At 38.2% G+C, this 12,315-nt stretch overlaps 1 protein-coding gene across 1 annotated transcript; it reads right to left on the bottom strand.

Annotated features, from left to right (window-relative positions):
• Positions 1 to 361: 361 nt before the first annotated feature.
• nbr1a (NBR1 autophagy cargo receptor a) lies at positions 362 to 12,291 on the bottom strand. Its single transcript, XM_020918234.2, has 22 exons — positions 12,080 to 12,291; positions 11,695 to 11,757; positions 11,427 to 11,445; positions 11,202 to 11,224; positions 10,950 to 11,129; positions 10,789 to 10,866; positions 10,481 to 10,707; positions 10,287 to 10,406; positions 9,825 to 10,124; positions 9,334 to 9,493; positions 8,757 to 9,005; positions 8,561 to 8,686; positions 8,396 to 8,471; positions 8,187 to 8,309; positions 7,928 to 8,107; positions 7,513 to 7,653; positions 7,298 to 7,434; positions 5,747 to 6,195; positions 4,526 to 4,608; positions 4,156 to 4,243; positions 3,233 to 3,335; positions 362 to 2,080 (listed from the first exon to the last, which is right to left on the bottom strand). The coding sequence occupies exons 1-22, from the start codon at positions 12,179 to 12,181 to the stop codon at positions 1,892 to 1,894; spliced, it is 3,216 nt and encodes a 1,071-aa protein (XP_020773893.1). The 5' UTR covers positions 12,182 to 12,291; the 3' UTR covers positions 362 to 1,891.
• Positions 12,292 to 12,315: the final 24 nt, after the last annotated feature.

Raw genomic sequence — 12,315 nt, 5'->3', positions numbered from 1 at the left:
CAAAGTGAAACCATCTTTGTATCATATCTACAAACTGAAACCGTCTGATGAATCAGGCTAGGCCCTCCTCTCCACAGATCTGCTTTATGAATTGGTTTAAAAATTATGAAAAATAAGGACTGCTGCCATAGCAATAAATAATTTAAAACAAAATATCCCATCTTTTGAATAGTAAAAAGTTCTCAAATTGTTGCCTATAATCATTCCTGAAACCCATGAATAACTTCACCTAGTGGACTCTTCAGCTCGTTTCTATGGATACAGCTAAATCTAATGCCATACTGCCATACTGTGAATCATTCCAGGCAAAAACGATAACATCTCCATGGAGACAAACAGGTGATGGACTCTCAACCGGAAATGTTATATAATGCACCTTTTTACTGCACTGCTGACTCTGAAATTAAACTTGCCCCAGTAGCATCCACATGTATAACTTTGTATAACATTCAATAATTATCATCTTAATTTCTAGCTATGCTCCTGAAAATGACAGCGTTTTACCAGACCAAGAAGCAGCTACAAGCCATACAAACACTATGAAGAAGCTTATACACAGTTCAGTCCCTCTCCACCACACCACCACATATATAAAGCTCTTATGTCCAAGTAAATCAGGAATATGGCAAAGCTTAATCTGCCATGTTAACTCATCTTAAGTGCTTCTTTAGGGATAATAATAATTCTTAACTTTTTCAAAAACTAATCTATTATTTCTTACATCTGTGCCATGTTTATGTTCCTTCATTCTCAAAAGTAGGCTATCCTAAAAATAGAATACACCAATCAGGCAAAATATTGTAACCACATGTTTTCTTGATTTTGATAATCTCGTAATCTAAGATCGAGAATACGGGCCAATAATTCTATATCTAAACACAAAATCCAAGAATATTTGTATTATTATTACTTTGTCCAGGTATTGCGCCCACATATGTTAGGCCCTTTCTACTTTCTGAATTGAGCAAGTTTGATTGGATAATACTACAACATTATGAAGTTAAAGTGAAGCTATAATTTTACCTGATTTAATTTGCACTGACAGAGTTGACATCAGGCTAGTTTTATTTCTGAATAGATCCAGTAATTATGGATATTGGCCATAAACCAGGGCAAAATATCTGCAATAAACAGTTTTAAGGTGTTAAAGAGTTGCCCTCTGCTTCAATATTTAACTCTAAGTTCTTTATAATGTTATGAAATCTTGTGAACCCAACCAACTTCACTGTCATCACATTTTATCTGAATCATGGTTGGCTCTCCTCACATGCATCACCAGTCAATAATACAACATTATGTTCCTTCCCTTCTCTCATTTTAAAGGTGCTCTATAAATAAAATAAACTGACTGTACAAGAGTTACCATTTAGAGATACATGTTCTGCAAGATTGAAATTTGATCAAAATTTTAGTGAATACAGCTGCCAAATTGCAAACTGCAATTTTCTACCAGTACCATTCTTTTCCTCCACAAACAACACAACGGCATGTTTTAGTCTGTCGAAAACTGGTAGCCCTGTAGAAATATATTCTAAAATGTAATTCTTGTATTAGCTTAAGTTCTATTTTAGTCTTTCTGGACACATTTAAATTGTGAACTTTACAAAATCCATTATTAAAACCTAAACTCTAATAGCAATTGCAATATATACTGCAATCTGTATTCATCTGACATCTAACATTGATTTGAATGAGAAAATGTTCACTTGTCTAACAGGTTATTTGACATAGTTTAAGTTAATTAAATGTTAACCTCCCTTATCTGTGGTTATAATGTTATGCCTGATTGGTGTAAAAAAAAAAAAGACACATTTTAAATATTCTTTCCCACAAAATTTAAAAAGATAATTTTATATTTTCCTTTTTAGCTTTTAAACCCCAAGCTCCTCTCTTATTGGTGGGTGTCTCCTGCTTCGTTTTGGCTTTCTTCGGCCATTTGAACCAGTTCGTTGACCGTATGTAGCAGGCTGTATCCATGCTTCCTTAATAAACGCTGATTCAAACGGTGGTCTCTAAATCCCATTTCCAGCAGCATGGCCATCATCGACGGGTCCTGTCTCGTGGCTGGGTCGATGCCGCGCTAAAAAAAAATATATATATATGTAAAAAGGATGTGCAGTACAAAGGTGAGAGAAACAACTGTGTAGGTGTAAACTAACACCTACGCAGTTGTTAAAATGTTTTTATCAAAAGTGAGAGAGGGTGATAGAGCAGTGAGTCATGGTTTAAAATGTATCACTTCCTGTATTAGATATTATTAATAACCACATGTTGACATCAACCTCTCAATAGAGGTGAATGATACTGACCATAAAGTCCAACATCAATTATTTTTATTCTGGTGATGATTTTTAGTCAGTATTACGCAAATCCATCAGAAATCTGCCAAATGTGCCAGCAAATGTCTTAGTTCAAGCATAGTTCAACAAAAGGAGAAAAAAAAACTATTATAATATCACTTTATGCAGTGCAAGTTGGTTTATTTTGGATGAACTTTAGACCATGAACTTAATGGTCCTATATTACGCAAAATTAACTTGTGAACTTTAAGCCATGTTAGAATGTTGTTATCTCATAAAAATCTACCCAGACTTGTGCTTGTTTCATTCACACATGTGGAATAATCCTTTATTATTAGTCTGTCTACATCCCCAAAGCTCAAAATGCTCTGTTCCACCGTGTGATGTCATGAAGTGGTGGTAGTTTTCAAGCTACCTTTTCATTTCAGCAGAGATTCCAGGACTGAAATCATCCAAATGATTGTTATGAAGGTGTATGGAGTTTAAAGCACTTTCTGTATTACCACATGGCATCACAAGTTGGAACAAAGTGCTTTCTGTTTGAGATAAGAATTCAGCCTAAATATGCAAAGTTTGCGTGTTAAACATGTGTGAATGAAACAAAACACAACTTCAGGTCTGTTTGTGATGAGGAAACAACATTATAACATAGAGCGAAAAAAAAAAAAAAGGCATAACATAAGACCTTTAAAGGTACACTTTATTCTCTGCATTTCACCCATCCTTCAATTCAACAGAGGCAACTTGTCAGGAGTAGGACTTGCCTTTAAAATGTTGCATATGTTTAAAAAAGAAAAGAAAACAGTTATGATATTTTCTATCTCTATATATCTCCCTTCACTAACATGCCAGATTAGCACTCCGAGCATTATCACATCTTACAGTATTATACTACACAAAACACAGGACTAGTTCAGCATTGTGTGTTTTACCTGTATGGTGCAGTTTGGTCCAGTGAACAGAGCTTTATACGCAGAAGCTGCCACAGATAGAGCACCCTTTACCAGGCCCTCTGTGATGCCACCTTGACCCCTACTGTTAAAAAAAAAAAAAGACATTAATCAACAGAATAAATAAATCACACACAACACAAATCTATCAATATATAGATTTAGATCATTTATGAGTAGTCTTAATAAAGGTAATGACCAATCTGCTATTAAAATAATCAGTCAATAATTTCATATTTGATACTCATCATTTGAAATATAAAACTAAAAAAGAAGGTTTTATTACAAAACAGCAACACTTTTATCCCCTGGTTTTTAATTCCACGTGAGTTGTGTGGTCCTCTGTGTCTTATATATATATTTTTTTTTTAAGTAAAATGTGTTACATTGCTATGTGAAGCACTTTGGAGACTGTCTTGTTTATAAAAAGTGCTATACAAATAAAATTGGATTGGATTGAAACGTTGCAAACTATATACATCTTTTGTGATTTTTATGAAAGTAACATCATCAGGGTTTCCCATTAATAGAGGAGACTATGGTGAGCTCCTATAGTAATTTTCAAACCCATAATGTAAGTGGAAACTAGCTGAGCAAAAACAAAAAAGGTAAAACAAATTATACTTTATGTTTGTAGTGTTACTGTTAACATATAGAGGCAATAATGTTTACTCTGTAATCAATGATTTTTGTTCAGTAGAGGCAATAAGTGACATGTATACAACTAAATATTGTATTAAATGAAATTATTTAAAATGAATCACTTGTGCCACTATAGTCCATAAACTTGTAGGAAACACTGCATGTGAAAACAAAACCATCAATCAAACCACAAACCACACACACAATAAAATAACTACAGTCATCGTAATAAATTAATCATGCAATTGTCTCCTCTCCTTTACCTTGGCTGCAGTGCATTGCTGGGTCTGGGGTTGTATGTCTCAAAGGCACTGGAAGCAGAGCCAGCTGATCTTGACAAACCAGATGAAACTGCAGATTCAAAAACAAAAATAACTCTTTATCAGTAATAGTTAATCTCAAAATCAACGGGGCAACAAAAGCACCACTTGTTTCCTCTTAAGTTTTCATAGTGTCTTTCAAAACTTAAAGCTAAAACAACACAGACTTTTTAAAAAAATATTTAGTAATTTGATTAAAACTTTAAACGAGTTTTAACTTTTTTGTTACAACACACAAAAACATAAATGAAAAAACAAACTAACCCAAAAGCTTTCAGATATTTTTCATTCAAACTTCTTTTAAATTATTTACCATTGAGGTGGACTCTTGGTTGAGGTTCATATGGCTCACAAGCTGGTGGACTGGGGTCCTCAGCTAAATACAGTGCCTCTGACCTAAAACAGACACATATAACACCATATAAGAGTCGTTTTGGTGACAGCTAATGGAGATTGAATAAATAAACACTCAAAAGAATTACCAAAAGATATAAGACTGTATGTAGAAGTAAAGTTACAATTTTGATTGACTGAAGACTTGACTTGGTCTTGAAACTCAATGATCCTGGGTTCTTTGACTCGGGCCGTCTTGGTTGACTTCTTCACCACATTTAAATGTTATTTGACTGATTTATACCAGATGTCTTTAATGTATTCAAACAAATCCTTGAATGGGCCTGTTGCATTTAGTGTTGGCAGGTCTCACTAGTCTTTCTACCTAAAACTCTTCTTATTCTTGAGTTTAGATTGTTATCTTACATGTGGATTAATCTATCAGAAGTGCATGGTTCCAACTTCCTAGTATATTCCACCTCGGACAACAATAATAAATGCTGTTGCTAAAGGTTGTTGCAGTTTGCTTTGACTGACAGAAGCGATAACTTCCTTATTTGAATGACACAATGCAAATCAACTATGTCCACAAATATGAGGAAGCAAGACCATTTGTTGTGAGAGAGCTCCAAATTGTGCTCCGTTCTAAAAGTGCTGACTTCCTGTTCAAAATAGGACAACTCATTCTCTGCTGCTGACCTCACCTCTTTAAAGTGATATAATTTAAAAAATGACCACTCAGTATTTTTAATCCTGTGTGTAGGAGGAGGAGGATTTTTTTTTTCAAAGAATATGTCGAGATAATGCCTATATAATGATTAATATTATTCATTATTATATTATTAATGACTGATATCCAATAAAGGATAGCTGAAACTCAATATTTATCATGTGTGCAATTTCTGTGGGGAGATTTGGGGTATTTTTATTGTAATACAGTAAGATTTGAACCGTAAATGGTTGAATAAGTGACTTCTATGGCTAATTACTGGTTAATTATGTTACGTATTTGTTGCAGCTTATGCCTTTTAATGATACTTTTGATTTAGAAATACTTCAATGGGATTTACTTGCATTATTGTTATTGTATCCGTGGCATAAAGGGTTAGGGTTTCAATATTTCTATTTACCACAATCTCTCTCTGTAGCAATATATCGCACTTCAAAATCTGCTATCATGACAGGCCTTTGAGGAGCTGACCTTGGTGAGTAGAGGGTGGGTGGGGGGAGCAGGGGGTCCGCACGTGCCGGGGGCGGGACCACTTCAGGCGTCAGAGTGACCGCGTCCAGAGTTTGGGAGGCGCACAGCATCTGATTCACGCTGCTCTGGACAGGGGGACAGGACACGGGGGACACTTCAGCTACTGTCCCACCGTCCTCTGGCTCCACCCTCTCTGTTAGCGATGCCGCCCTGCTCAGTTTGGAGGCGGGCTCTTCTTTATCCTTGTCTTGTTCTACGTCCAGATTGGCTGCAGTCTCGCTTGCTGCATTGTCATTGGCTGCAGGGTCGTTGGGGGTCGTGGTTGTGTCTGGCTGGGACAGGGCGGAGCTGTACATGGACTGTCCCAGAGGGCGGCTCGTGTCAAAGCAGTCGGGGAGAACGATGATGTAGTCGTCACAAGAGGAGACTGAGGAGGTCTGGCTGCTCACCTGTGAAAGAAAGAGAAATTTTGTCAATAAAGGTAATACAAAGGTAATTCAAAGTGATATAACTACCTGGTTGCAACTCATCAAAAACATGTTTGGAGTTGCGTTTTGTTTCATTCATAAATGCTTAACACACAAAACCTACATATTTAGACTGAATTCGTTTCTCAAACTTGGAAACACTCTGGTCCACCTTGTGATGACATATGGTAAAACAAGAAGTGCAGGAACTTTTACACTTTCACTAGAATCATTTGGATCATTTCAGCCCTGGAACTTTACTAAATAAAAGGTAAACCGTTGCTGTTGTTTTGAAAACTACAGTACATGACATGACAAGGTGGAACAGAGCATTTTGAGCTCTGAAGATGTAGACAGCCTAATAATAAAGGATTACTCAAGCATGTGCAAACAAAACAAACACAACTTCAGGTATGTTTTGATGACATAACAACATCATGACATGGCTTAAAGCTCACAAGAGTCCATTTTGTGTAATATAAAAAAAATAAAAAAAACTAATAATACTGAACAATTAACTATGGCATTAGACACACATCAGACAACACAGAATTAGGGACACTCCAGGAAGTAAAACTGGACTGGACCACTGCTGAACCAGGACCAAACCAAGTCTAAATTAGGAACAAACTGGGCTCTAAAGTATTGTTCAATGAGGTAGGTGTTCTAGATTTTGATGGTTGGATACTGTATACCTGTTGGGATGATTTTGTTCATTTTTGCACATTCAGCACATCAAAACTGGGATTAAACTAGAACTAAACCCAAACCTAAACCTGGACTAGATCAGAACTAAACCAGGACTAGATCATTGCCAAACTGAGTCCACATCAGCTCAATTTAGGAACAAATAACATTTTTTTTGGTCCAGTTGACAAAATTCTTTTCTTTTGCTTTGGACCCTACCTGGACGACTGAGGGATTAGATAGACCCACCCTTGATTAATGATCTATTTCTTGACCCTTATCACTCTCATAAAAATCCAATTATTGTTGTTTATGGTACATTACTCACTTCATGTTGACTTTAAAGAATCTGTGGTACATTTTACTTGTAATAATATCAATGACACAAGTCGCTTACCTCGTCCCAGTCTTCCGCCCTGTTTGCCCGTTCCTCCTTCTCATCTTCATTTACTTCATTGCCATTCAAAACAACAGCTTCATCGTCTTTGTCGTCATGCAAAATAACATTTTGTTTTTCTGGTTCCAACAGGAGAGCTGCATGCAAGTACAACAAAACAGACATTAATATAAATCAACAAGGGACTAAATAAGGTTAGGGTTTTTTTAATGTACCTGTAGTAGTTTCCTCATCTTGTGTGACAGATATATTTGGGAGTGGAGCCAGACTCTCAACTCTTCTAGGGTTCATTTCTTTAGTTGTCATTTCAACATCTGTATTTCTGTCAAGGCAAATGCTAGGACCTCTAGAAACCACTGAAATGAATGAATCAATATTAGTATATTATTAATGTAGCTTTAACTATGTAGAGTGGATAAGTTATTTTGTAGCACTTTATAATAACTACACCTTAATTAGTCTTAATAAAGCATGAATTATACATATGAAGAATAACTCAGGCTTAGAAATTACTTAAAGGGGTAAGAGGTTAGAAGTTGGGGTATTAATAAAGTTATTTCTTTGTCCATGCTTTAATAGGGCTAATTAATATACAGTTATTATAAAGAGTGAACAATACTTCTGCATTACATTGTGGTTTGTGGCTGCTATGTAGAATCCTGCGCATTGGTCTGTGGTCTGGTGGTTCGTCCAAAGTGAGTGAACGAATAATAGTTTCACACAAAAACTGAGCGCCACTGATTTCTTCTTCTCTCTCCTCCTCCTGTGTTACTGACTCCAGCATCTCTCTATGGGGCTTTAGTTTTGCCCCTTTTGAAAAAATGTAGAAGAAAATGTTTATAACATAATCACCAAAGTTGACCTGTATAGGATTTATTGTTAATCTTACCAAAAAGTGTTCTGACTCCTGTAACCTCAACATCCTCATTTGTTTCTGATTTTATTTGTGAAGTTGTGGTCTTTTCCAGCATAGGTATGTCATGTGGCAAAGGGGAGATGCAAGGAGTCAAGTCTGAGGGATCAGAAATGACAGGATTAAATTGCATTAAACTGAACAATTAATTTTTTTAAAAAAATCTGTAATATTTATTATCTTACCAACAGGAGTATTGTTGGGCACTTTTTCCAATTCTTGAACTATATTTATATCAAGCAACTCAAATGAGAGTAAATCCTAAAAAAAAAAAAAAAAACAACACAAAAAATCATTAGGACTAAACTGGAAAACTTTGCCTGTTGGTTTAATGCAGTGAGAAAGTGCACCTGGGCCGTGAGCAGGTCCACTGAAGGGAAGTACAAGTCGTCATGGCTGATGTCCATTGCCAGGACTGGACCAGTGTCTTTTGGTCTTACCTCCTTCTCTTTTTCCACACACTTAAAGTCGTCTTTCTGAGGTGAAACATCAAATATTAAATCTCATATTAACCACATGCTCAGTTAGTTGGTAATGTAAACTTGCCAGTGTTTTCTTTTGAAGAGAAGGGTCACTGCGACTGTTGCTGGGGTCGACCACGATGCTGCACCAGACGCGTGGGCCAAACTGGCAGCCGCAGTGGGCGAGCCGCCAGTGGGACGTGTAGGTGCCCTCCATCACAGGAGCCACAAACACCACACTGACAACGCCCATTTGTCCGGGCAGCAGTAAGGGCACTGGCACCTCCCTCTTCTCCTCTGACGCCAGGCCAAGGTTGCCCCACATGAACACTAGCTGTGTGCACCCACACATACACAAAACACAAAATAGGAATACACATGCGAAAAGGAACCAAGACAGGAGCATGCAACTAAAAAGAAAGAGCCAAAGGTTTAAGGGATGAAAGCTCAGACACAAAGAGAAGACAATCAAACTAAATGTCAGACATCCAAATAATAAGACGTTACTTTAAGGGAAAGTAAAAAACTCACACAGGGTAGGAGGGGTAAAGGGTCTTAGCTCAGTATTAGCTGCACTTGTTAAAAGTAGGGAATGAGTTGAGGGGCGCAGAGTGAAGCAGGGCACAGAGAGAGTGGGTCTGTCCTCTCGGCGGTGGAGGTACCTTAGTCTCTGAGGTCCAGCTGATTGTGCCCGAGTTCTTCATCTTCCAGTATTTGATGAACTTGGTACCAGGCTCCAGACGGGTGCCGTCAGGCAGATTTTCATCCAGAAACAAGGCAGCCATTGTGGGCACCAAGGACGTGTGCGAGACCCCAGGACCCCTAGTTTCAAGTGTACAGAGCATTGTTGAAAATAGCCCTGGTTTCTTTAAATACCCATCTCTTTTGTTCTCTATGAATCAAAAAAGCAGGACCCCAGATTTTTTGCAGCTCAAAAGCATTTTTCTTAGAAAATCTATGAAGCAGCAGCAGCAGTTTTCACATTGAGGTAGTTCCAACATTTCCACCACCCCAGCTCAGCCAGCGAAACACTCATACAGACTAGATTACAAAGATGGCATATTTTTGATTTTCTTGGGAAAAAAAGATTTTGCATCCATGCTGGGTTTAGGTACCCAGCATTGAAGGACGCCCCTTCCAAGTTGGCGCTTACTCTGGACTGGAGGTCTGGGGGTCGGGGCCCAGGGCAGAGATGGGGCCTTGGGCAGGGCCTGGACCTGAGGCTGTCTCCGTGGCGACGCTGGGGGGCGCGGCAGGAGCCTGGGTGGAGGCGGATGCCACATTTGTCAGGTTGGCTCGGGCTGAGGTAGAGGGCCCACTCCACTGCAGTCCTCTCTTCTCCAGGCGCAGCTTCTTCTTGATCTCCTTCACTTCAGCTCTGAGCTGCCTCCTTTCCGCTTTGAGGCGCTGTCGCTCGGCCTTGCGCACTGTCCTGTCTCCTCGCCTTGGGAACCTGGTTTGAAATGTTATCAGGAAGACCTATTTGTTCACTATGGACAGATATTTGACCCAGAAAAAAGACATTAACACAATCAATAAATATAGAAGTATCAAATCTACCAATAGCATAAAAGAAATGTTGACTGACAGAATTATTATTTCCATTAGTCTCTACCTTAATTCTCCAGACGGCCCATGCTCAGGGATTGAAAGAGGTGTCTTCGTTCTAATGAGGTTGTGGCTGGGGTCATGGCTATGTCTGCACATCTCACACAGGATGCAGGATGGACATACACTGGAGATGAGGTCATTCACCGTGAGTTTAACACTGTAGATTTGTGATGGAGACAATGTCGTGAAAGTACCTACCTGCATTTGTACGCCCCATCAGAGGTGAGTTTGTTGCAGCTGCTGCAGTTTGGGGTGTAACCCAGGGACTCATTTGAGGTGGATGGGCCTGCGCTGGGGCCCAGAGGAACACCACCACTTGCACCGTTCACCTCAAGGCCTCTGTCTGAAGACTTGTGTGTGCAGCACTGACCAGAGAAATCACTGCACATCCTCTCTACCACTTCTTTAACCACTTCATCTTTAAACTGTGATACAAAAATAAAATAGTTAATAAACCTTTTGAAATCCAATACTTTTTTTAATCCATTTGTTGAGATAGAATTTACCTTCTCCATATAGGATCTAAACCATACAGGAGGGGGCTCATCTTCTGGTTTGTTTGCCTTGCTGTCTTTCACTGCAGCCTAAAACAAAGCAAAAGGATTCCCAATTCATTATTCAGTACATATAAAACCTAGACATTTGACTAAAGTAAAAGACTTCTTACAGCCTCTTTCTCTGGTGTGACTTGAGTGCCTTTGTCCACAGTCTTGACTCTGGAAGGATACGGAGGAGCAGGTCGGAGGTCCCCTTTAAGTTCCTTCACTTCAGTCTTCAATGGTCCACATGCCTGTCCCTTCATTTTGTACACGTTCATGTGTAACTGGTTCCCCTGCTTCTCTGCACTCTACATACCACAAAGACATGGTACTACAAAACATAGTGAAAGTGCAGCGAAAGTGATATTAAAGTGACTTACCTTAATAGCTTCTTCATATTCATCTAAAAACAAACAGTATAAGGTGAATAAAAACATGATCAACAATCTCTTCCATAGTTAAATGTTACAGTCAGAAACATATACACAAGTAGAGTGAATAGAATAATACATAAAACTATAGAATATATATCCACATTCTTCTATCATTTTAGTTAAATATTTTATCTACTACAACAGCACACAATTAAAATTAAAGTTTCTTACCTTGGCTATTTATACAGATCTGAAAAGGAGAAAATACAAATATATTGGTAAATTAAATTCAAATGTGCCACTACGTTGATGTTGTTAATGGATGTAACAAGCCTTATATTATTCAAACGTGTCTATTCATAAATCAGGAATGTATTGGTGGCCACTATTTGTTATAACCTTTTTGAAACTTAATGAATCACTCATTAAACAAAATCTGACTGAGTGAGTCGTTGTGTAAACATTAACTGTATTTCTGAAAGCAATACATAATTCTTACCTCTTCGTTGTCCTCATCAAAATATTTCACTTGAAAATGGTTGATCCCAAATGACGCCTTAATCTGAAATGAAATAGTATAATTAAATATTGTATTTGCATAAAAATGTTTTGAAACAGTGGCACCCAAATTCCTGTCTACAGATGTGTTCGCTTGTCTCTCCGACAGAGCTCACGTATGGGTGAAATGTTGCAAAACGACAACACTAGATTTGTTAGCCCATTTACCGAGGACCCTTTGTTATTTCTAAAAACTGATCTAAACACACACTTTGTAACGATATCGAGAGGTGTTCAGATTGTCTTTTGTTTACGAGCCTAGGCCGTGTCTGGGCCTGCTTTTCGCCAAACTGCGCCAGCGTTTAGCCAGCACGCTTTTAGCTTACCCAGGTTTCCACCGATTCCCACTCCAATTTATCCAGATCTTGAGCAAGGAAACGCTTTACATTCCCCCTGAAATTGACTTTAATAGTAACAGGGAGCCCCATCTCAACCTTTATGGGAATTTTATAGCTATCATTGGTGGTGACACTGGTATCTTTGATCCCTTTTGCCCTCGACCGTCTTTTCTTGTTTACATCGTCAGCTGCGTCGGGAAAAAAAATACAGTGACGTTTCACGC

This window comes from Boleophthalmus pectinirostris, unplaced genomic scaffold (genome assembly GCF_026225935.1).
Source record: "Boleophthalmus pectinirostris isolate CB_2022bp ecotype Guang Dong unplaced genomic scaffold, ASM2622593v1 HiC_scaffold_14, whole genome shotgun sequence".
NCBI classification, from domain to species: Eukaryota; Metazoa; Chordata; class Actinopteri; order Gobiiformes; family Gobiidae; genus Boleophthalmus; species Boleophthalmus pectinirostris.
Note: the sequence above shows the minus strand (reverse complement) of the source record. Positions and strands in the feature narration are given on the sequence as shown.